The sequence below is a fragment of the Leuciscus leuciscus genome (genome assembly GCF_965113295.1).
Source record: "Leuciscus leuciscus genome assembly, chromosome: 9".
Taxonomy (NCBI): Eukaryota; Metazoa; Chordata; class Actinopteri; order Cypriniformes; family Leuciscidae; genus Leuciscus; species Leuciscus leuciscus.
Window position 1 is genome coordinate 19,717,104 of NC_138733.1, and position 25,947 is coordinate 19,743,050.

At 42.2% G+C, this 25,947-nt stretch overlaps 1 protein-coding gene across 1 annotated transcript in view; it reads left to right on the forward strand.

The window, feature by feature from the left end:
- grik4 (glutamate receptor, ionotropic, kainate 4) overlaps window positions 1-25,947 on the forward strand; it is a 375,294-nt gene that overhangs the window by 178,136 nt on the left and 171,211 nt on the right. The window contains exon 3 of the mRNA XM_082179353.1: window positions 9,758-9,892. Within this exon, the coding sequence (XP_082035479.1) occupies window positions 9,811-9,892 (82 nt within the window). The 5' untranslated portion in view covers window positions 9,758-9,810. The remainder of the gene's footprint in view (window positions 1-9,757; window positions 9,893-25,947) is intronic.

Sequence of the window (25,947 nt, forward strand, 5' to 3'; positions counted from 1 at the left end):
GGGGCGTTCCCGCAGCGTTTCGACGCAGCTCGAGTTCCCTTGAAAGGGAACTGAGAACTTCCTAAACCGCTGATTTATCATGGAGGCTAAATAACCCGACAGATGGGTTTTATAGTTATTCATGTCGGACATGTTAACACCAGGCAGATATATCTTGCAAGGATATCGTTGATTTCTCTGATAGTAAAGTTTTAACCTGCGAGTGACCTTCTGGTATCATGGTGATTCAGTATGCATCGTGAAATACCAATCAATGTCTTTTATGGTTTTGATTTAGAATGTTGTGAACCTACTGACTTTAACAAGCTTTTTGTTTATGCCCTGCTAAAGCCGGAATAGGAATAGGAGCGTATAAGTTGTTGTTGTTGTTTATCGGTTTTATATTTTAACTTTCCATGCATTCTCTTACAGAAGAAACATATTTTCAAATGTATGCAAAAAATGGGACAAACATATATTGCTAATAAAGATTATACAGTTTATATTTTTATTTTTATTTTAAGATATACCATTCTATTGCACACTTACATACACACCTTCTTGTTTTTTGCCATATTGTATGTGGTTTGTTGATTGAAATCATTAATTCATTTATATGTTGGATGTCATACTGGATTGCAATTTGATTTGCAAATATATGATATTGAGTCATACATAATTTTCTTCTGTCACAGGGTTTCTTCTGTTATCCATTCAGATCCAGGTTGGATCGGTTCTGTTTAGGTCTGAATTTTAAAGCTTTACCCTCAGTATGGCCCCTGTTTTATAATGTTTCAATCTGTATTTGCTTTGTGATGTTCAATATTAATGAAGATCCATAATAATTTTGATGTAGCCTAACACTGGCAGATATCCCAGAACTGCTTGGTCAAACTTAAGTTTTAAAGTTTTATGGGAATAGGATAAATTCAGGTAAATTGGGCCACTTTATGCCATTCATCTCACTAACAAAAAATGTTCCGGTTGACTTGAATTCCCCCTGCTTCACCTAATACAATCACATTGTACTTTTGTGTCTGTCACAGGCTGTCTCTTGTGATTCATGCCGTGATTGAGACTAAATGTAGCAGTTGTTATGATGCAGCTTTTTGGCTCTTAGTAAAGTAAAGTAAATAATATACTGTTACAACAAACAAAAGCATTACTCATATAGCAAGACAGTCTGCAAGTGCAATATTGTTCTCTCCCAAATGCATTTATAAAATTACTATTTTTGACCTAAGGGACTTTTTTTAGTCCCCATAAGGCACAGGTGTCAAACTCAGTTCCTGGAAGGCCACAGCCCTACAGAGTTTTGTTCCAACCCTGCTTCAACACACACACACACACACACACACACACACACACACACACACACACACACACACACACACACACACACAGTTTTCAAATAAGCCTGGTAGGTTTAGGGTTTGGGGATAGATAAAAATCATTGTCTATGGAATGTCCCAATAAACCCAACATGTGTGTGTGTGTGTGTATTTGCCGGTTTGACCTACATTATGAGTACCCAAAGTCCTTATATTAGGGGTTTCGCACCAGATAGTTCTAGGAACTTAGTTCTAGGAACTAGCCTCCAGGGAGGTTCCCCGAGAACTAATGGTTCCCCTAGGAACGTTTTCCTGGTTGCATTTGCATCGCCAGTAGGAACTCTGAAGTGACATAAGCCGGGCTTGTTGTTGTGACTTTTATTTTGACGGCGCAGCGGACCTTTATTTTGACGGCGCTTAGAACAGCCTGAGCTAACAGTGCTCACATTCTCTATGTTCATTAATTTACGATCTGTCTAACAGTCCTGCCTAATACGTCATTAGATAGAACTGTCATACATAGAAAGTTGACAGTAATGAAAAGTTATAAGCGTATGCCGTGTGGTTGATGTCCAGTGTTGTTAGCTGAGCAGAAATGTATTTTGTTTTGCTTGGTCCCTTCAAAGTTGCGTTGAATTTTTTCCTTATCGTAAAGGTTAAGAGGCCCATCTATCACATATATCCATGTTCGTAGAGTTAGTTTCTGGAGTAAATATATAGGCTATAATCTGTGTGTTTACACAGCTTTTTTTTTTTTTATGGCGAGTACTGGGGTGCTTCTCAATATCCCTCCTCGTCTCCTCTCTCCTCCATCCTCCATCCTATGACCCGGAAACCGATCGAGCTCAGCCATCTTGAAGGACATCTCAATGGGCTTTATGCACAGCTACACTACTTCCTGAACTTCAGCCAGCTCTTTGTTTCCTGTCTGTCATTATTGGACAAACTGATTAATCCAGGTGTGCCTGACCTCAGTAACAATAATCAGACACACCTGGATTAATCAGTTTGTCCAATAATGACAGACAGGAAACAAAGAGCTGGCTGAAGTTCAGGAAGTAGTGTAGCTGTGCATAAAGCCCATTCTCTAATTGCACCGCGAGGAGTCGAGGATCGAGGAGTAAGGAGGCTTCCTGAGGAGTCATGAGCGAGGATACACAGGTGTATCATATGCGGAAGAGTTTTATCGACTAAAACGTGACGCACGTATAAATTCTCCTCCCCCTTCACATTGGTCACAATAATTTTGATTTATACTTTACCTTTGCAGTTTATATAAACCACACATCTCACATATTTCAACAGGGTATCTTGCTTTATTAATATTTATAATGAAATTCTTAAATAAACAAACTTCAACAACATAAGGGCAGATCCTCTGAGCGCTGCTGATGACGCGGTGAAGTGACGCTTGAATGATCAAGTATTCCAATGTATAAAAAAAGCTTTCATTCGATCCCTCCGTCCTCGCGTCTTTTCCTTGCAGCCTTTCCTCGCATCCTACAGGGGGTGGAGCTGAGACGCGAGGAAAGGAAGCGAGGAAAGGAAACGAGGATGCACAAATAAGAATTGAGAAGCACCCCTGGTTTTTCGTGTGCGTTCTGCCAAACGGCGCACACTAACGTCACAGATAGTCCCTGTAGTGCTGGTTTAGACCCTACTCTGAAGCTAAATTAGTTCCTCAAAAAGGAGTTCCTAGAACTAAAATCATTCCTAGTTCCTGTGGTGCGAACACGCCAAAATCCGGGTACATCCGCCAGTAGTTCTAGGAACTATGAAAAGGTTAATCTGGTGCGAAAGTATCTGGTGTCAGGCCACGCCCCCTACATTGTGAGGACATGCTGATGTTCAAATCGCAAAAAAAACACTAAACGTAAAAATGTAAAACTGCAGAAAGTTTTCTGTGATAGGTAGGTTTAGGGGCTAGAAAATGTCATTAGCTCAGTATGAAAACTATTACGCCTGTGGAATGTCCTCATAATGATAGTTACCAATGTGTGTGTGTACAACACATGCCTCCATAGTACCAACTTTTAATTTGCTAATGTGCTATATGCTAATGGTTGTCTGGACAATTGAAGTCACATCTTAAAAATATATAATTACAAACCCTGGTACCACCCCAAATTACTTTCCTTCTTCTGTGTAACACAACACAACTTATTTCAAAGAAGTGTTCAACATTGGACCTCATTGACTTTCATTGAATGAACTGATAAATTGTTTAAAATATATTCCTATTTGTCTTCCATAAAAGCAAGTCTGTCGTACAGGAACGACATGAGGGTGAGTAAATGGTGGCAGAATTTTCATGTTTGGGTGATTTATCGCTTTAAAAATGGTAAAATACATCATACTCTTCATATCCTGAATGTCATTGGCTGGAGAGGAACCGAGAAGGTGGACATTACATGATGCAGTTAAATGTGTCAATTAAAATAGCAATATTTAATGTATTAAGGGGGGTTGTAATGTAGAGGTTAAAGACTTGGGCTGGCAGCCAAAACTTTTAGGTTTGAACCCAGTAAGGGGTGATTCATAAGCTACCGGCATTGTGCCTTTAAGTAAAACACTTAACCCCAGTTTACTCTAGGTGAACGCTCTCTGTAATACATTTATTGTAAGTCGCTTTGGATAAAAGCATGCTAAAAGGCTACTTTATTATTTACTGTATTAAATACACAATATTGATATACACATTCCAAAAATAACACTTTTTGGTATACAGCAGATAAAGACAAAACAAATAAAATTAGAAACATTTATTCATTTTACGTAGTAATCCAAAATATTTTAAATAAAGTAAACGATTGTATAAGTTCACCTTTCTCTCAATGTTACAAAAAGAACACATTTAATTCTTAAAGTTTTTTTTTTTCTGGCACTCAGCAATTGAAAATCAAAATGATTTTTTGAGTAGACAATTCAAAGGAGGCACTTACCAAAATCTGACTCTCATGCACTGTTGTTATTCCACAGAGCGTGTTCAACCCCAAAAGAGCTCCAAAATGCACCATTTGCAGGGCAACTCGGCCGGGTAGCTGAGTAGTGAGTGCCTAATGTGTCTTTTGAATCAATTATTTTTCAAATTCTTGAAATAAACCACTAAGGCTGCATCTCGAAATTGTAAAGAGCTACTTCTAATGTGGAACGATGTTTGTTTTGGCAGCGTGACACAATGAAACGGCGGCCCAGAGTGTGTCTCATGGCAATCCTGTTAAAGATTCCCTGCTTGCATTGTTTACATTCGATTCCTCTGAATAAAAAATAAATACGATTTAATGATGAAATGTCATGTGTTGATTTCTGACAGACGATTAATTTAATTCTTGCTGCGTGTGTTTACTTTCATCCGCTTCCAGTCGTTTACAACTTGGAGACTTCAAGAAAAACATCAACCAGAAACTTTTTTATCCATTATGAATGGTTATGAATTCTAATTGTATTCACAAAGTATTTACCCTGCGGTTCAGTCTTCTCATTGACATCTAGAAGAGCAATCCTCCTCCCTGACTTGCTTTTTGATTGGCAGCGAATGTCAGCCGTGAGTGCAGCATAAAAATGCTGTCTGTCAGTCTGGCCGTTGTTTTTGAGACGAGAGCTTTGATGGACACTTAGAGGTATTTGGAGAGAATATGTGATGAAGCTACGGTTATGAGTGACAGGTTTGACTTGTTTGCGGTGCTCGTGGTCCAGCAGCCTTTATCTAGCTTTAATTGAAAACAGCTTCTCAATTGCTAGACCTTAATTTGATGCCTTTAACAAAGGAATGCCTCCTGTGGACTGAGACAGGACTAATTAATGTTTGGATTGAATTACTCCATATTGTATAGAATCAGTCACTTGGCTTTAGTTGTTAGATATTTTTGCATTGGCTGGTCAAAATCAAGCTCTGTTTCGCCTGTTTTACTCCCCACAGCGAGCACTTGTCTTACAAAGAACACCTACATGCTATTTCTGTTGTATCCCATTACTGATTCAACCCTCCCCTCAAATGACTCATTCCCCCCCCCCCCCCCCCCCCCCCCCATTTGTGTTAAAAAAAAGAAAGAAAATCTTCCATGTCACCATGGCTAGCTATTCCACCTTTAACAAGTTTTCTCTGAACAGTGTTTGTCTAAAGGGAGACAAAAAGAGGGGGAAAAAATCCACTGCATGGCTTGTCTGAGCAGAGATGGGTAGCGGTTTGAATTGAAGACACAGCGGGTCTGATTCACATGTTTCCCTTTGAGAGCGATGACAGTTTCATAAACGAGTAAGAAACAGAACACATTTTATTTTCATCCTTCTGTTCATAGTCAAAAGACTACATTGTATGCTGTGTGGCGTTTGCAGGGTCTCTACTGTATTTTTAATTGCCTGTCAGTTCCTAAATGGAGCCTTTTGCCAGATACATTTCCAGCCTCACTTCATATTAAAAAACGTCCTGTATTTCCAGGATGAGTTTCTAATTGGTGTTAATGTGATTTCTTATCGATTAAAAAGTGGTAACTTTTGTGAATGAGGTGAAGAAAAGGTTGTGATAAAAAAAAAAAAGGAAAAAAAACTTAGGGATTTGTTCAACTGGACTGTTGGTTTTGTAATGGATAAAATTCAAGTTTTTGCACTGAAATACCAAATGCAAAAGTGTTAAATGGATCATTCACCCAAAAATGAAAATGGTCTTTCTTTGGAACACAAAAGAAGATCTTTTGAAGAATGTTTCAACTGTTTTTGTCCACACAATGAAAGTCACTGGGGTCCAAAAATCCAACATTCCAATATATTTCAAAATATCTTCTTTTGTGTTCTACAGAAGAAAGCAAGTCAAGGGGCCCTATTTGAACGATCTAAGCGCATGGTCTAAAGCACATGGATTCCACCATATCTTTATGTAAAATTCTTTTACATTGTAATCCTTTTATTTTTAATATTTGGCATGTTTGTGTGCTGCTCCGTGTCCTTGTGTGTGTAATAAGCAGAGTGTATGCGCGTTGTGCACCCACCTATAGGCTCATATTAGTAATACGCCCTTTAAATAAATAAAATAAATAAATAAATACTGCGCCATCGAATTTAGACCAGGTTTTTGTTGGTCAATGACAGTCTATTTCTGTTGCCTCAAAATAGCAATGCGCCATCAATCTGCCTGAACACACCTCGTTTTCAGACCAGCACGCCACGCCCATGGGCGAACAGATGGGCGCAAATGCATTTGCTATTTAAACAATAGGGGTGTGACGACGAGACCCTTATCTCACGAGACGAAACGAAACGAGACACGAGATTGGGTTCACAAGAACGCGACTAGACAAGATTTTTGCACAATTTTTCAGAAATCCTCAATGACAAAATTCATGACTGGAAAAATAGTATGCAGGTGCATTTTGAAATGTTTTAACTAATAATCTTCTAATGCATGTAATTTCAGGTCTACTTTATGAGTATGAATTATCAAATGTATTGAAAGAAAGTTATAGGGTTAATGCGGTGAGTTTAGAAAAGGCTGGGCAGAGAGAAACGAGGCTGGTGCGTTTGTCTCTACAGTTGTTCTTGCGTTCCGATTATAAGTTCAGAAACGGAGCCTCCCTTGTCTGTTGTCCTTAAGACGTTACATTACTCTCTCAATATTCGGAGTGCAAACAAAGACCAAAACAGAGACCAGAGCCACAACTACACAGTCCAGAGATGGGCAATGGGAGACAGACTAGTATTGTATGTATGCAGCCTAATTTGCGCGCATCAGGGAGTTCGTGTTTTACTTTCACTTTCAAATTCGTGATCGTGCGTCCTCTGTGTATAGGGAACTAGGTGCTAAGCGCACATTCTACAAGATAGGACATTTATCTGACGTTTAGGCTCTGTTGCGCAACGAATCATTTGCCATCGTCACGCGATCATTGAACTGTGATTCTTGCTTCACTGATTGCGACGGCAACTCGTGCTGGATGAGCAGAGCAGACTTTTACATTAGTTTATAATGGTTTTTATTTTTTTTATAAAAACAGCAAAACAACTGTTGAGGCGAATGTGAATGTAGCGGTGGAATATTCTATGGTAATTTCACCCTCACGAACTAACTAACTAGCAAAAAACACACGCATTGCGCTGGGTGTATGATAAGACCCATATAGGTTTGTAAATGAAAAGAGAGTGAGTATGATGACAGAATTTAAATTTTTAGGTGAATTACCAATTTAAATAAATACATCCATGAGATATTTATTTTTACACTTTAGGCTTATTATTTTGCTGCTAATTATTTCAGAGAATGAAAAACCCATAGTAATTTTAACAGCATGAGATTATAGACATTTATTAACTGTACAGCAGAAAAAAAAAAAAGACAAGTGTCTACAAATGTTGTTTCTGTTCTGTATTCTGCTGCTGAAAGTGCTTTGCTCAGGCCATGCGAAACCATTGAAGTTGATTTGCTGTAATTGCATTTGAGCAAAATGATTTGGATGTGCATGCAATTTCTAATTGTCATTACATCCTGCTTCAATAAATGAATTAGGCATGTGTTTCCTGATGCACATCCTTTCTTGAAGTCTCTGTCTAGCTGCTTGATCCTTGATGTGTGCGTGTTTATGTGTGTGTGTGTTTAAATGCTCTGCATAAGCAAGAGAAGATAAGTTGTAATGAGTAAGATTTGATTGAGAAAGCAGGAGTATTTCAGTCAAATAAATGTGTATCGTGACCAACTTTTTATCTTCTGCTTTTGCAACTGCATCTTCAAAGCAAATCCAACAGACATGGTTTGTAAGGATTTCACATTCATCGTTTGTACTTAGAAAGAATTTACATCTTCAAGAAGAAAAACAGTGTCTGCTGTGTCACATAATCGCCAGTGTTAGATGTGTCATTATAAGTAAAAGCAATATATGTGATTTATGTTTTTTTTTTTTCTAAAGTAAGCGAAGCATTTTAAAGCTTACTGTATTTTCCCGTAATGTTATCGAACAGTAGACGTCTTGCATTTTAATGCACTGCATTCAATAATCCATATTTGCATTCCAGACTTCACTTCCAAAAGTCTGTTAAAAAAATGATTCGCTTCCGCAAATTCAGTGGTTCAGATTCGGCAGAATATTCAACACTCCACATCCAGATCTGATGGAGCCTACTGAACAAACATTACATCTGATGAAAACATATTGTTCTCGTTTGCTTAGTTTCCTTAACTTTATATCATGGTTTGTGTGACGTTGTGCTGTAATACTGCCAGCAAATAAACTGGATCAGAGATTGCAGATTCTACCCGACCTTAAAAGCCTCTACATCCATCTATAAAGCTATATGACCAGAGGCATTTTAAAATGAGGAAATTTCAACTGATCAACATACATTGCCAGGCTCGTCGCCTTCCATGGTCAATTGCGCTCGTTCCTGTTGCGTGTCCTCAATCTGGCAACCTGCGGAGGTATCAACTCTCTCCAACATTTTGAATTTGGACTTCATTACCCATTTTAACAGCTAGCTGTCAATATTACATACTGCACCTTTAAACTAGTAATGAACCTAAACTGTACTTTTGTAAATGTGATAAGCATCAGTCATGTTTTATTCAAGTGGCTAATCTGATTGTTATTTTTTAATTATATTTGGATAATTCAGCTGGTATGAAACATATGTTGGTAGTGACATGAATCATTAATGTAATTAGACATAGAGACACTGTAGTTGCATTGTCTCTATTGTTGCAATAAGCAGCTGAGCGTTTCACAAATATCACAGAATAGTAGTTTATTTATTTCCTGAAATTCAACCAATTTGAAATGGCCAGCAAACCAGAACATCATTGTATGGTTCCCATTTAGTCATTTTTGTGGTAATTTTCTTGGAACATTCTTTTTAGGAGAAGAAAACCTACAGTATGTAGTTTCCAAAACAGTTTATTGGTTATATGATTAGGTTTTTCTTCAACTTCAAGCACTTTTACTGTATGTGAGCGCTTTGTATAGCGCTCTGAAGGGAGGGTGGGATCTTATGCTTTCGAAGCTAGCTTGCTATTGATTGATTGCTATTGACAATTTGCGCCGAAATTGTCTACCCTACCTTTAAGCTCAATATGTGGTGGTGAAAATTGTGAAAAAGTGGTGAAAATGACAGTATAGTTGGGCAAATGCTTCATGACTTTTAGAAAGCATAACAATTATAACAAAGTTATCCTGAATTGTATTATTATACACTTTTGGACATTAGTTGTTTGTTGACTAACTAGTAAAAGTGTAAAATATGTGTTTTAAGAAAATGTATTTTCTAAAAAGATCAAAGAAAATGCCCTTTAGTTGAAGAAGCACCCAATTATAATGTTTTTAGGAACCAAAAAAGTTTAGCAAGCTTTACCATAGTGAAATAAACTAGATTTTATTTTTGCCACCAACAAACGATTGTACCATATGCGTATGTAACTCCTTTGATTGAAAAGTGTGTGCTAAATACTTCTGTTGTGTTTTGTGTGGCAGGTGGCTGTGTGAAGGGAAACCCCCAGGGCTGGACCCATGAGGAGTCAAAGAAGATGCTCGCAGCCTGGGCGTCTCTGCTCTTCTTAGCCATGTGGGTGAGAAACGCCACCAGTGGCCCGCTCTCCTTCAGAATAGGTGAGTATTGTCTTCCGCTTTTAAGCTGTAAAGCACATCACTATCGATGGCCTGGATCTCTCGTTAGTCCTCACGCTGAACGGTGTAATTTGTAATCACTGTTAATTAAAGTGATGGGGTTTTAAACCAGATTTGCTGCCTTAAGGCAGACTGTAACTCCCAGAATTAACACACTGGAAAAAGAGAATGAGCATATGAACGCTGCTTTTTATGTTGATGTCGTAAACAAAGACTTGTAGAACAATTAATGGTTTGCAACACTGAGGAGGAAGCTGTTTGACTCATGGAGGTCACTCACTCTATAAAGATTCCTATTCAGTTCACTTTTCAGGGAAACTGGCTTACTTGTACTGTCTGAAGCCACATTGAAAATCTAGGATTCAAAAAATAATAATTCAACCTAGAAATAAATCCTAAAAGTTTTAGGGTGTTTTTAAGGGATTTTTCAGATTTTATTTGACATTAGATGAATTGAATGTGCAAATGAATGAGGTTGATACAAATACCATCGTGTGGTTTAATGGAAGCCAGAGCATCTGACCATCTGTAACAAAGAGTCACATGATCATTTCAAATCATACTGGATCACTTATTCATCAGGTTTTACACAAACTTGTGGTGTTAAGCTTGAGTGTTACTGTCATTAGCTCAAAAGATGAACAAATCAAATAGCAAGCCATTCTGAAATTCATGTTAATTTTTCAAGCCAAATTGTTATGCTAATAATAGAATTTGTAATCAACAAAAAAACACTATCCCTTTAGAAATGAAGAAGTTACATCAGCCATAGCTTTATCACCCTCATATAAATACTCAATATCCAGTTCAGAGAGCAGTAGATGATGCAGTTTAGCAAAGGTTTTGCAGCATTTCAAGTAAATTATTTGAATACTCTTTGGCTGTTTAAAGCAGTTATGTCGATCACAAAATATTTCAAAACTCTGCGTTGTATCGCACTTTAGACTTAGCATTAATGTAAAATTACTTTCAATTACATCCTCCCAGAAAGAGCTCTATAATGTCAGTCATAATGCTGAAGTATAATTAAATGCTAACAAAAAATTAGTGAAGGTCTCAGATACTCAGTTAAGAGATGTTGTTTTTGTGAGTCGTGTTTATTAGCACCCACACAGCCTGTCTCACTGGAGAAAAGCATTAAAGGACCTTCCCCTCATTAAGGAAATGAATGTTCAAAAGCTGTTTAAACTGACTTCATTATGGTTTGGAACTGCACGGACTAGGCGAACCGAAAGAGAAAGAGCGAGACGGAGGGAGAGATAGCAAAAAAAGAGAGCCCATTTAATGTAGGTCTGGGCTTTCAATGGTGATGAGAATGCCATCTAATCTATCTGGTGCCATATTGAGCAGTGCAAAATGTAAATTTAGTTCCAGCTGATTTAGCAAAGGGAACGCGTGTGGTTTTTGAATGTGTTGTGTGTACAAGTGTGAAGCATGTTAATTCACTGTGGTAAGGCTTGGTTGTGAGATGTTTGCGCTTGGTAAAAAGAGCATTGATCTGCTTATTCGTGGCATATTACAAAAACAATCCCTCTGATTCCAGCGGCTCAGGGATCATATGAGGCGGCGTGCTCATCTACACGAAACAAGCTCCTGCTTTCATAGATCAATTATTAAGCAGCCAATGCAATCGCCGCCTCTCCTGAGCTTGCCTCTCCTGAGCTTGCCTCTGTCATCTCCTTTGTCATTCAAACACTGAACAAACCGCTCCCAACTTACACGGGTATAGTTGGATAATTAACCGCCGCTGCTCTCCTCCTTCTCCCATGTCTCCTCACCTCCTACACCTACAAAAGCACCTCCGGATCAAACCCTGTTTATTGCTGTCTCGTTTATTTGACGATTAATTAAAACGTGTGGTTTCTTTTTTTACCACCCTGATGCAAAACGGCTCTGTCGATGCTTGTGTAAATAGCGAGGGCGGCATTAATGTCTTTTCTTTCCCAGCACGTTGACGGGATGCTGACTTCTCTGCAGGAGATGATATTTAACACTGCTGCTCTTCCAGGCCCAGAATGTCACTGGATGGCTTGCACAATGAAAGCGTCTGGCCAAAATAGCATCACATTGCCAGGCAAACAGATATGTGGTGTTTGGATACTTGTCCCCAAATTGGGATGTGTACAGGTCTTCACACCAGGCTTCATAGCCTGTTAACTGTCAGTGTATTAGTAGTTGGACACTTGGAGCACATTGGAAAAAATGATTTTAGTAATCATTATAAATTAGGTATAATTTTAAACCTTTTAGCATGCAAAATTTTTGTGATATCAACTTAAAATTTGGAGGACTACTTGGTTAGACATATGGCTTTGATTTTTGATTTTAGCAATTAGAGTTCAAATATAACTGTTTCTATAACTGCAGTAGTCTGCTGATTGTCTTATTTAAAAATAGACCAACCTTAGGTCTGAATTCAAAGCATTTCTAAATTATAACCATAAGTTAAGGGGAAAACTGTACAAATTGTGAGGTCTAATTTTATAATGATTTTGTGCTGCTTGTTTGTCCTTTTTGGTGCATGGTAGCTTTATTTGTTTTGAAGAGAATAGCTCAGAAATTCTGCTAAATTTCTTTGGTGTTCTACAAAGGACGGATAGCCAAACAAAATAATTCCTTCGTTAATAATTCGTAAATATGAATAAAAAAATTTTCACACCTTCACAAAATCCACACACCCAACCCAAAATCCACACATTTAACACCCTAAAAATGACATAACAGCTTATATAGTGTTTTGACCTCGACAACCCAACTGCATTTTACCGCAAACTTGCGACTAACATTAGTTAACTTACTAAAGAAGGCGCATTGCTTGTTTGCTTAGGGTCGGGACTTTATAAAAATATAAAATATTTTTTTATCTCGGATGATCTTGTTTTCATGGAGACAGACGCGGTGTGTGTGTGTGTGTGAGAGAGACGCGTGAGTGACAGAGAGACGGAGGAAGAGCAGGGAAATTAAATGCAGCTGAACAAATACACTGCGTGTTTTAAATAGCGGAAAAAAAGAAAAAAAAGAATAGAGAAACGCAATATGTGGTGGCCGGTGTTGATTCTGTGACGCACCACTACGAATTAGTCTATGTGTGGGAAACACTGGTGATGACCTGCAGCGGGCTGTTCTGGGAGGAGTTATAGACCAGTGGCCTGTACCATGATGGTAGTTTAACAAACTTAGGGTTGCAAGATACGTTTCGAATTGACAAAACCAAACCAATCCAACCAGGCTTTGTTGACGCTACCATGACGCTGATCATCAACTTTCTCTGTCAACTCAGGCTTTGATCCTGAGTTTAGGAGTTTAGTTGTGACATCAGTAGCGAACAGCCAATCACATGCTGAGAAAGAGTGAAACTCATTAGGCTTGTTTGAGATGAGCAAAATCTCTGCAGAACCGATCAACGGTGATCAGCGCGAGATGCATGCTGGTTAGAAATGTGTCCGAGTGCGGTCCGCCTTGCTCTGATGTCATGCTGATGTATGGCGCAAGGCGCACGTGTCCGATTCGGCAGTTTCGCGCAGTTGCTCTCCATCGACTGCGCTGATCAAAAGCATGATGGGAAACGAGTTGCTGACGACTAGAGCTGTAGCGGTGCGTCGATGATGTCGACGCGTCGACGCCAAAATTACGTCGACGTCATATTTTTTGCGTCGACGCTTCTTTATTTATTATCTATTTATTTTTTTGCCACATTCCCGGAGGTACAGCTCGCCACACACACACGTCTCCTTTCTCTGCAGAATGCCACAAATCCGCTCAACCAATCACAGCGCACCATTCCACGCATTGTAAACAGTAACGGTGGCGCTCTGACACCCGGCATCCTAGTTCTCTTACGAGAGGTCTCTCGTACTGCGTAAGATATCTTACGCTAGGGGAAAATCCTTTTCCGCGAGATATTGAAGCCAAAAATTATCCTTAATTTTGTAATAATGCAAAACGCGTTGCAGCAGCAATGCAGACATAGGCGAGACAGCTCGCGCGCCTATTGGCTGCTCTGCGGCAACTGCAGCAGCCTATCGAGCGAGGCCTGGCGTGACGTCAGACCCAATCAGGGCACTTCGCGCCCGCTGCGTCACGTCCCGCCGAAATGGGCGTGGTCTAGGCCTATAAATATCGCTCGCAGGCAGCTATTATCTGATTTTTCATCCTTCAAGCGAAGCACACGCATCGCTGGAGCTGGATTAGAAGCCGCGCCGTCGAGAGAGAGCACCTTCAGCGGGACGAGTCACTGAAGTCGCTGGCCGCGCCGCCTTCCTTGCCTTCCTGCTGCGCTTTCCGGCATTATATCCTTTCTCTGCTACTGTGTTTATGTATGTGTGTGTGCTCGCCGCCGCGACACACACTCCCATTGCACTAAAAGAGCTGGGCGTCTTTTTCAAGACGCCCCTTTTCCTGATCACGCAGCTTTCGCACTCGCTGACGGCGACTGCCCTCACTGCGAGTTAGGTACTGCCTATGGTGACTCTGAGGACTCACCTGGCATCCTTCTCCGAGACTGCTCCTCCGCCCCCCCCCCAACCCGCAAAGCTTGCCGGTTCGCCCGCTTGCCTTGCCTGCTTGGGGGACGATACCTGTTCTCCCTCTGTTCGAGCCGCGCACACCGCGCCGCTCACAGAGGATGTCAGGAGCGGGCGGTCACGGGGCTAGCTTTCTCTCTCCCTCTATTCAAGCCGCGCAAACTGCGCCGCTCACAAGGGAGGCTGGAAGCGGACCGTCGGGGTTAGTTCTTCTTTACGTTATAAGAAAGCTACCCTGCCTTCTGCGCCCCATTCATGCGTCACTCACCGGCGAAAGGAGAAAGATGTGTTTTTTAGTCCCTCCGAGGATGGACTGACCTTCAATTTCTCATACATATTCCCAGTTCCCTGATCATGCGACTGGAAATATCAATATTGCAGCAGGCGAGCCTGTTTTAATACAAGCGCGCCTGCAAGCATACGCCGAAGAAAGCATGTGACGCTCTTATATGCTCGTGCATCCGAAAACCTTTGCGTTCCCCCCCTGTGGCTCAGTGGCGGAATCATTGGTTTTTCTCACGAGAGACCGGAGTTCGAATCCCGGTCTAGCGGCAGTTAAAATTATGCCGCCAATGCTTCGCTCTGTCAGTTCCCTGAAAAGCGACTGCAGACGTGCATTTTGCAGCCAACGAGCGCGTTGCACAACCCGCTCGCCTGCACCCAAACACCGTTTCTATGGTTTCCGTGCGTCACTGGCGAAAGGAGAAAAGAGCGTTTTCTGGTCCCCCCGCGGATGGACCGACCTCCTCTTTCTCGTACATTTCTCATTCCCCTCTGAAGTTCGGGCGACTGGAAATGTCTGTATTGCAGTGAGCAAGCCTGTTGTAATACACGCATGCCTGCAAACAAACGCCAGCACGTTGACGCTCTCTTATAATACTCGCACTAACTGAGTTACAATGTGTCTCCCCCTGTGGCCCAGTGGCAGACTCTCAGGTTTTTGCACGCGAGAGACCCGCGTTCGATCCCCGGGTCTACCGGCAGATAAAATTATGCCGTCAATGCTCGCTCTGTCAGTTCCCTGAAAAGGCGACTGCAGATGTGTATTTTGCAGCCAACGAGCGCGTTGTACAACCCGCTCGCCTGCACCCAAACACCGTTTCTATGGTGTTCCGTGCGTCACTGGCGTAAGAAAAAAAGGGAGTTTTTCTGGTCCCGCTGCGGACGGACCAACCTCCTTTTTCCTATACATTTCCCATTCCCCTCTGGAATTCAGGCGACTGGAAATGTCAATATTGCAGTGAACAAGCCTGTTGTAATGCACGCAGGCCTGCAATAAACGCCAGCATGTTGACGCTCTCTGTTTCTATGGCAACTTCTCGCTCGTTCAGTTCCAGTAAATGTGACTGTTCCAGTGTATCCTGCAGTAAACAAGTCGGTTCTGTCACCCGCTTGCCTGCACACAAACGCCGTTTTTACGGCTACCCAGATAAATCCCATAAGTGTGAATTTTTTCTGGTGTCCCGGCCACGGCCGATGGTGCTTTATGTGTAAGAAGAATGCCCACTGCCCAGTGCCCATCTCTACACACAAGCACAGCCCGTCACACAGGGCTCGCGCACATGAATCGGCTCAGACCGATTGCGCTTCAAACATGGTGAATGTGCCCACTAACACCACGTTATGCATGTCTCACGGTTTCTGTAAAAACGAAACCAACGTGCACTCGCTTCACGCAAGCGAACGATGCTTTCGGTGTGATAAATGTGCCCGCTGTCCCGCGCCCACATCCACACATAGACATGACAGTTCCCACGGGAACCGCCCAGCCCTCCCCCTCGCGGTTAACCACCGCAGAGGAGTCGAGCGCGGGCAATCTGCCCGCTGTCATCAGCGCGCCCCATGCCTCAAATGTCACGAGCGACACGCTTGTGTTACAGCACACCGAAGCTTCTCCATCGCTGAGCGAGCGGAGCGCGCTGCGTATTCGACCCCTAGCTATCCATGCAGACGCATGGGCAAAGCTACCCGGGGTTTCGAAGTGGGTGCTGAACATTATAGAAAGAGGCTATTCGCTGCAGTTTCGCCGACGCCCTCGCCGCTATGTGGCGCGCGTCGAGACCACGGTAAAAACAGAAGTAGCACATCTACTTCGAGCCGAGGTGACGAAACTATTGAGCAAAGGGGCCATAGAACCTCTCTCTCAAGATCAGAGCGAGGGAGGGCTATACAGCAGATACTTCCTGGTACCGAAAAAAGACGGGGGTCTCAGACCCATACTAGATCTAAGGCAACTGAACAAAGTGCTTGTGAAGCGACAGTTCAGGATGCTCACGACCAGGCAAATCCTTGTGCAGATTCGCCAAGGAGATTGGTTTGTGTCAATAGATCTGAAAGACGCGTGTTTTCAAATACAGATAGCGTCACGTCACAGGCGATATTTGAGATTCGCCTTCGAGGGCCAGGCATATCAGTACACAGTCCTGCCGTTCGGTTTGTCCCTAGCACCCCGTACATTTATGAAGTGCATGGATGCGGCGCTCGCACCCCTCAGAATGAGAGGCATGCGAGTGCTGAACTATTTGGACGATTGGCTGATTCTAGCGCAATCTCGCGCTGTGCTCATAGAACACACGACCATTTTACTCGATCACCTCGAGGATTTGGGTCTGAGTGTCAATTGGGCGAAGAGCTCCCTGTCACCCAGTCAGAAAATATCTTTCCTGGGCACAGAACTGGACTCACTATCCATGATAGCGCGACTATCACAACAGCGCGCGGTAGACATTCGACGCACAGCGAACTCTTTTCGCTGCGGCGCGTCTGTCCCGCTCAAGAGATTTCAGAAGATGCTAGGTCTCATGGCCTCAGCATCGTCAGTGCTCCAGCTGGGTCTGCTCCGCATGCGCCCGCTGCAGTTTTGGCTGAAAGCGCGAGTCCCACGCGAAGCGTGGGCACCCGGTTTGCTTCGCCTCAGGGTCAATCAGAAATGCGTTACAGCTCTGAAACCCTGGAAAGCGAACGACTGGTACCAATCAGGTGTAAGCCTGGGGACTTCCTCGAGGGTGAAAGTGGTGTCCACGGACGCGTCCACCTCGGGATGGGGAGCGCTGCTCGAGGGCAGACCGTTCTTCGGCCAGTGGTCAGAACGGGAGAAGCTCCTGCACATAAACTGCCTCGAAATGCTGGCAGTAGACAACGCACTGACGCGTTTTTGTCCCCAAATAAAAGGTCACCACGTCTTGGTCCGTTCGGACAACATGTCTGTGGTGTCCTACATAAATCGCCAGGGCGGCATCAGATCCGAGAAACTGTACAGGCTGGCAGAACGCCTCCTGGTATGGGCTCAGTGCAACCTGCGCTCGCTCAGAGCAGCGCACGTGCCAGGGATCATGAATATAGGACCAGACAGACTGTCCAGGAACAATGTTCCGGCAGGCGAATGGTCTCTACACCCACAGACAGTCCAACTGCTGTGGAAGAAATTCGGCAGAGCGGAAGTGGACCTGTTTGCGTCTCAAGAAAACGCTCACTGTCAAGAATTTTTCTCCAAGAGCAGGAGCGCGCTGGCCCATGTGTGGCCCCGCCGCCCGCTCTATGCTTTTCCCCCCGTCTCTCTCCTGCCTCAGGTGATAGAACGGATCAGGGAAGAAGGATGCTCAGTACTGCTGGTAGCACCGTTCTGGAAAAACCAACCTTGGTTCCCAGCCGTGATGCAGTTAGCAAGTACTGCCCCGTGGCCAGTACCAGTGAGGAGAGATCTCCTCTCACAGGCCCGCGGCTCGATCTGGCATCCTCACCCGGAACTATGGTCCCTTCATGTCTGGGCCATCAACGGGTACATGTTGGACTCCCTAAAGGAGTATTAAACACGATCACGCAGGCTAGAGCTCCGTCTACAAGACGACTCTATTCTTCGAAATGGTCAGTGTTTTCGGGCTGGTGCACAGCCCGTGGTGTGTCACCCACAAACTGTGATGTGACGGAGGTGCTTTCCTTCCTACAAGAGCTGTTGGATGGGGGCAGGGCCCCCTCCACGCTCAAAGTTTATGTGGCGGCTATAGCAGCGTTCTCAGAAACAACGCTTGGTCAGTCAATAGGAAGGAACGATTTAGTCATCCGCTTCCTTAGAGGAGCTAAGAGACTGAATCCTCCCAGACCTCCCTCAGTCCCCGTATGGGACCTTTCTACGGTTCTGGAAGCCATGAAAGGTGCGCCATTTGAGCCTTTACAGTCAATCGATTTGAAACACCTGTCTTTCAAAACGGTGTTTTTGCTGGCTCTCGCTTCAGTGAAGCGCATAGGGGATCTGCACGCGCTCTCTGTGAGCGCGGCGTGCATGGAGTTTGGGCCCAATGACTCAAAAGTTATACTCAAACCTAAGCACGGTTATGTTCCAAAATCCCTCAACACACCGTTTAGGGCGCAGATTATCTCTCTGTCAGCCCTACCGGTCCCTGATGAGGAAAGAGACGCGAGCCTCCTTTGCCCAGTCAGGGCATTACGAGCTTATGTGTCTCGCTCGTCTGTTTTCAGACAGACGGAACAGCTCTTTGTTTCGTTTAGCGGACGTTCTAAGGGACTAGCCGCGTCGAAACAGAGCCTATCCAGATGGATAGTTGATGCTATAGCGCTGGCATACGCCTCCAAGGGCATGCAGTGCCCTTTGGGTGTCAGAGCGCATTCCACGAGAGGCATGGCCTCTTCGTGGGCCTGGTCAAGTGGGATTGCCTTGCAAGATATTTGTATGGCGGCAGGCTGGGCCTCCCCGTCTACATTTATAAGGTTTTATAACCTAGAGGTTCCCGCCCTGCAGGCCAGGCTGCTGTCGGTCTAAACTACCAGTATTATCTGACCTGATGCGTTCAGCTCAGAATGCTGCGTTTACTGAGCACAGCTCAATTTTCGACAGTTTAAAGCTGGGCAAACTGTGTAAGACCCACATTTTTTCCCATCAGTTCAGGCCGTACCCCGCCCTGTCTGTATGATGAAATTTGCGTCCCTTCGACGCTACTTTATGTGGAAAAGTGAGGCTGCACCCCTCCTTCTTCCCGGACTCTCTGTGAGTTCACTGAGTGATTGTGCACTATATGTACCCCGGGCTTTCGCCCTTGGGTCTTTGGTGTCAGATCTCAGCATGCACGGCGTTTTACACTGGGTCCCCTAGCGTAAGATATCTTACGCAGTACGAGAGACCTCTCGTAAGAGAACGTACTCGGTTACTAACGTAACCTCGGTTCTCTCTAGAAGAGGGAACGAGTACTGCGTATCTTGCCGTGCATGCACACGCTCTGGTTGCTTCGATGATGAAAAACCAGATAATAGCTGCCTGCGAGCGATATTTATAGGCCTAGACCACGCCCATTTCGGCGGGACGTGACGCAGCGGGCGCGAAGTGCCCTGATTGGGTCTGACGTCACGCCAGGCCTCGCTCGATAGGCTGCTGCAGTTGCCGCAGAGCAGCCAATAGGCGCGCGAGCTGTCTCGCCTATGTCTGCATTGCTGCTGCAACGCGTTTTGCATTATTACAAAATTAAGGATAATTTTTGGCTTCAATATCTCGCGGAAAAGGATTTTCCCCTAGCGTAAGATATCTTACGCAGTACTCGTTCCCTCTTCTAGAGAGAACCGAGGTTACGTTAGTAACCGAGTACGTTTTCCTTATCTACTTTGCACTTTTTGATCAACAAACAAACAAAAAAAATAATACATTGATGAACCTGTGGTGGATTCTGCCGTAGGGAAGAAACGTAAGCCATCGAAATCTAATCATTTACGTGAGGAGATTAAGAAGATGAGGCACGCGGGAGGAAGAGAAATGCCGACTGATGCTTGTTCTCACACGACAGCGTCAAACTTCTGTCGAATGCTGACACGTTAACCCCAGGGGATCTTTTAAAAAACTTTCAATTCTTGTACTCAAAGTCAACGAAAACCGAGCAGGACCTAAGCCATTTTACAGCTGATCGCCGTCAAAAAAGAAGGTCGCCGTCGTTCAGAAGGTATTTCTAGCGATGGCTGATTGAATGTAGCCTATGTTTAGTCCAGATTAGTATTGACCGAGTTCAGAGGCTGTCATATGTGGATCAACTTACTTTGTTGTGTATTTTCAACAGTTTCAATGTGAAAATTAACTTTTATATTGATTCAATGGATTAATTGCATGAAAAAAAAAGGATTTATCACATTTATACTATATTATTCAGAAGTAAACATTGTAGCTGACAGTGTGTTTATGTCAGAATGTTTATTTTTAAACCACAACCTTCTAAGTGCTTCTTTTACCAATATATTTAACATATCTTTTGCATTTCTCATCCAAACAACGTCAAACTTGGCACTGCACTTACTCGTGCCCAGACAGCTGTCGAGTTTGAAATCCATCGGAGTAACGGCTCGACAGAGATATGCGAATAACAGACAGGATAAATAATTCCAATTAGTCGTTAGATTAGTCGACTAATCGATAAAATAATCGCCCGACTAATCGTTTAATTAATAATCGTTTACCCCAGCCCTACTGACGACACAGCATGCTCATTGGTTTAAACAACCGTGATGTATTGTTCTCTTTTAAAATGTTTGATTTTAAAACTCTGATATCATGTTTTATTTGTATAAGTGATGTGTGAATATCCCCAAACTCTCTGACAGTGCAATTTCTTTATGGGTTATGTGATGTCATTTTTATAAAAATATATATATAAACACATGTAGGCTATGTATTAAAGAAAAAAAAATCAAGAAAAAATTATTGATAAATACATATTTGGAATCGAATTAAATAACAAGTACTTTGGGTGTCTTGTTCATTATATTTATTTTCATATAAAAGCAACAGAACTTAAATTACATCCAGTTTATTAGCAACACCGTGCACGAGCGTGAATCCCGCGATATTCATCTTTGATCTCACAGGTGTCTGATCCACTACGAAAAGAGAGATCTGTCCATCTTGCCTGCACTTTTTTCACTCCCCTCACTGCAGCCGCCTACTCTCACCTACATTTCAGGCGAGGCAAGGCGCATCTCAAACAAGCCTATTCAAAACTCATTGAAATTCATTTCTCGCGAGAGAAGCAGCGCAATTCACTTATTAAATAAAAGTATTAAAATATTAAGAATTTAAACAAATTTACACAGCAAGAAGAAAATAGCTGTCTATGAAAGAGGACAACTAAAAGAAAAGGTCTCGCTACTGTATATCAGTGCAAGTAAAAGTTGTGAAGTTAGTGTATACAGTTGATAAAGGTATAGAGAGAATTGAACATTTAAGCTCACATGTAGTCATTTTATAGCTTCATCTATTGATTCTAAAGCGTATTTATATTACATTTATTTATTAATCTAAACTCAGCATAATAATAATTGATGAACTAAAATTGTACATGTGTGATCGATTAAGGGTATAATAATTACATAAATAATATCTAAATCATACAAATTTATTATTCTAAATAAGCATTACTAAAAGACAGACGATTTTGTCTTTAAAAATCATTTGCTATGTAGTGACCTTTAATTTGGAGTAGAAACAGGTGGAGTGACTTTATCCTTTGCTCACAGCTGATTGGTCCAAGTTCGGTTTGCAACCTCTTACCTGGAACATAACCTGTCCCGGAGCAGGTTAGCCGTGGAGTGTTAGTTACTATGGCGATGAACACTGCTAAAAGCCAAACCACTTTCATGGTGCCTAAAACCCAGGGATGGCGCAAACTAAAACATGAAACATACCTGGCTAGCCACCTAAACCGGCTTCATGGTATTGGCCCCAGAATATCAGTATTTTAATAGATATATTTACAATTATAAAAAACAGAAACGACGCACAAACATTTGCTTGACCAGAAGCAACAGCAGCACATTGCAAAATCATTTATTTACCCCCAACTCTCTTTGCAGAACACACAATCCTTGCTCTCCTCATCTCCCCAACCATTTCCTCCTGCATAATCTGTTTTTCTTTTTCTCCTTTTCGCTGTAAATCAGCGCACAGACAATTTGGATCACAATCTTCTTGCAGGCTATCATATTTAATAACAATTTCAGTCTCGCATGAGAACTCCGGTCTCACGCACACGTGATCTTGCGTTATTTCCTTTTCACTTCTCGCGTGTGTTTGGTTGTGAAACGTAGTTTGCGGACCAGACAGAAGTTGTCGCCGATTCTTTCTTTTGTAAAGTCATGCAGTGTGAAACCCTCCTGTCGCCGATCCATCGTGCAGTGTGAACACAGCAGCAACTGAATGTTACCCCAGATAGTCGTGTAGTGTGAAAAGAACAGTGACCTGACTACTTTGAAAATCGTGCAGAGTGAACTCGGCATTACATCCAATGAAAAACGTAGTCCCCGCTTTACTTTTTTTTCTTTTTTTCGATGATCCGTTTCACCCAGATGTACGTCACAATATGAAAGAAAAGATTTGTCGCTAGTTCCAATACGTTGCGACTTTAATCAGGAAATTCCTGCAGAACTATCTGGAGCTATCAGACAAATAAACGAAGTTTTGGTGTTGGAGCTGTGACTTACTGTAGCAGTGAGTTCGATTCTGGCTCATGATATTTCTTTCCCAATCAAAAACAAGAAATGCTTTTATATATCCGGAAGTGTTTGTGAATGATTTTTTCTGTCTGGCTATAAAATGATAAGCTGTAAGTTACAGAGTTTGAATTGCTTCCATGACTTTTTTCTCATGTGTATTGAATAATTGACGGTGTGCGTGTTTGTCGGCCTCCGATATAATAAACTATGAGGATGTAAAGAAAAATCAATGCTGCCACCTTTCCTTTCCCTCTCAATCTCTAAGTACAAGCAATCGTTCATAACACAACAAGAAAAAGGAAATTTATAGATTTTCCTTTGGATAGTACATTTTGCCCCGCTCATTTGGTACCTGAAAATATCTCAGACCGCCATCACTGTCACCTTCCGCTTCTAAAATTCCATTCAGACATGACCTAATGTGCAACAGAGATAGCAGCCGGAGAGAGCTGATTGACTCTTGTCTAAGAAGTAGATGACCCTCTCAGCTTTAATATACCTTCAAATGGTGACCAGTAGCTGCTTTCAGTCTGTAAAAGCACATAAGAAAGTGTGAGAGTATGTATGCAGGTGCAATGCATGTGTTTGTCTCCTGTGAGAGGCGGGATATAACTCAATGGGATCACAGCTGGTAAGGTAAGCTGCTAGGTCATTTTTTAGGTCTGCAGGGGGTTTTGTTTTGAAAGAGAGTAATTCATACTTTATAGCTATATCTGAATTTAACATAAACCTATATAAAGATACCAGCGCACTAAATGGGGCCAGTAACAGGTACATGTAAGCACCTGACAATCCCCCATGCCAACTTCTGCCATCCAACAGAACCACTATGGCTCCTTCTCTATTCATTTAACACGACAGGTACAGCTATTTAACTCCTCAAGTAGTCTAGAAATTAATTTCTCCCCAGAGGCTGTGAGTGTGAAGTGACCTTGTGTCTTTGTCTGTGGCACTGGTGGTTGACATAAAATGTTTATTTTACCTGTCCAGGGTGATATACGTGGAAGTAGTAAAAAAATGTATTAAAGAATGTCTGAAATTATAAAAAGGAGAATTGCCAAGTTCTTAGAAATGTAATATTTGAATTTATGTTTCAATTTATGTACCATTTTACACACACACACACACACACACACACACACACACACACACACACACACACACACACACACACACACACACACACACACACACACACACACACACACACACACACACACACACAAATTATATATTTAATCATGCTAAAAATGTCAAGTGATGCCGTCTTCTTCTGCCTACACCACACCGTGACAAAGTGACAATTGGGGGTCAGTGCTTTAAAATGTCTTCTTGGATGTTGGTTACAGTTTGGTGTACAAAAGTTATACAAAAATATATTTTTAAACAAAATTACCTCACTGTTTGTTTTTCTGAAATAAGCAAATATTTTGGCATTTATAAAAATTATTAAAATAATACAGTTATTATCATTGTTATTTACACCAACATTTCAAGAATATCAGTCTGTTTCTTTTCCAGTTACATCACCAAGACACATTCTTCTGCCTTTACATCCCACACAAATCTCATAAATAATTTAAATTGAATGTAAATAAAAAAAAAATATAATAATAAACTGAATTGATTGTCTTTATATAAAAGATTCATTTATTTTTGGAGATATGGACATACAAAATGAGCACTGTTTGTTCAGACATAGTGTACTGCAGTTCTAATGGTTGCCATGCTCTTTGAAATAAGCTTACTGGATTGGATTGTCTCATCCAATTATTATTATTGCATTTTATTGTTTTGCAACACAAAATAGTTTGGGGTTAAACTGTTAAAGTAATGATTCTGATTCTGACAATCAATAATTATGAAAGAATTAATAAAAAAGATTTAGAAATGGTCTTAAACAGTCAAATGAATGTTTTTTAATTATAGTTTGATTTCTTAAAACCTAATTATGTGGGGTGATTCTAATTTTACTGAGGATATGGATGATGTTGTGTTGTGCTGTGTTATTCATTTTTAATGTAAATTATATTAAAGTCTTAATGACTACATTTAAATATGTTATGTAATATATATTTTTTTAAAACATAATGGCTATGTGCCGTGAAACCTTAAAATGTCCATATGGTTATTCTCAGCTATTTAGACTAGAATTATAGAAATATCTAGCTATAAAATTTCAATTAAAACATGACTGCGGGGCTGTGAATCACTTGGCACAGGTAAAACGTCTCGGGTTATGACTATAACCCTTGTTCCCTGAGAAGGGAACGAGACACTGCGTCGTTGAAAACGACTCTTTGGGGACGCTCCCTTAGCGTGCGCCTCTGAAGTATGAATGAAACTAATCCAATCCTGATTGGTGTTGCGTCATGACGTAACATGTGACGGCATAACCGGATGCATAAAAGTGACGCTGGCACACACACACATTAGCCTCGCGATGAAGCAAGCCGCTCTCAGGCATTGAGGGGCGTGGCAGGACGACGCAGTGTCTCGTTCCCTTCTCAGGGAACAAGGGTTATAGTCATAACCCGAGACGTTCCCTTTCGAGGGAACTCGCACTGCGTCGTTGAAAACGACTCTTTGGGGAACGAATGCCCACTAGGCCACGCACCGAGAAAAGGCCTGCCCTAGAGTGAAACTGAACTCAGGCACCCATCTAGGACGAGAGCACATGTGCGCCAGGCATACTAGGGAGGTGCAGACTATAAAACCTGATAAAAGTGTGTGGGGTAGCCCAACCGGCTTGCCTCACAGATCTCCTGGAGGGGCACTCCCAAGAGGAGGGCTCTAGAGGACACCATGCCTCTAGTAGAATGAGCCCTTACAGCCAAAGGTGAAGGCAAATTGCGCACCTTGTAGGCCTACTTATGGTTTGTTTAGCCGGGAGCCCCTCATTAGGTGACCCGAAACACACTACAGTAAGTCCGACCTCCTCCAAGAAGAGGACCTCTCAAGGTAATACTCGGAACTCTGACTGGCAGAGCAAGGAACCTCTTCTCTTCTGCCGACACATGTGGTGGAGGATGA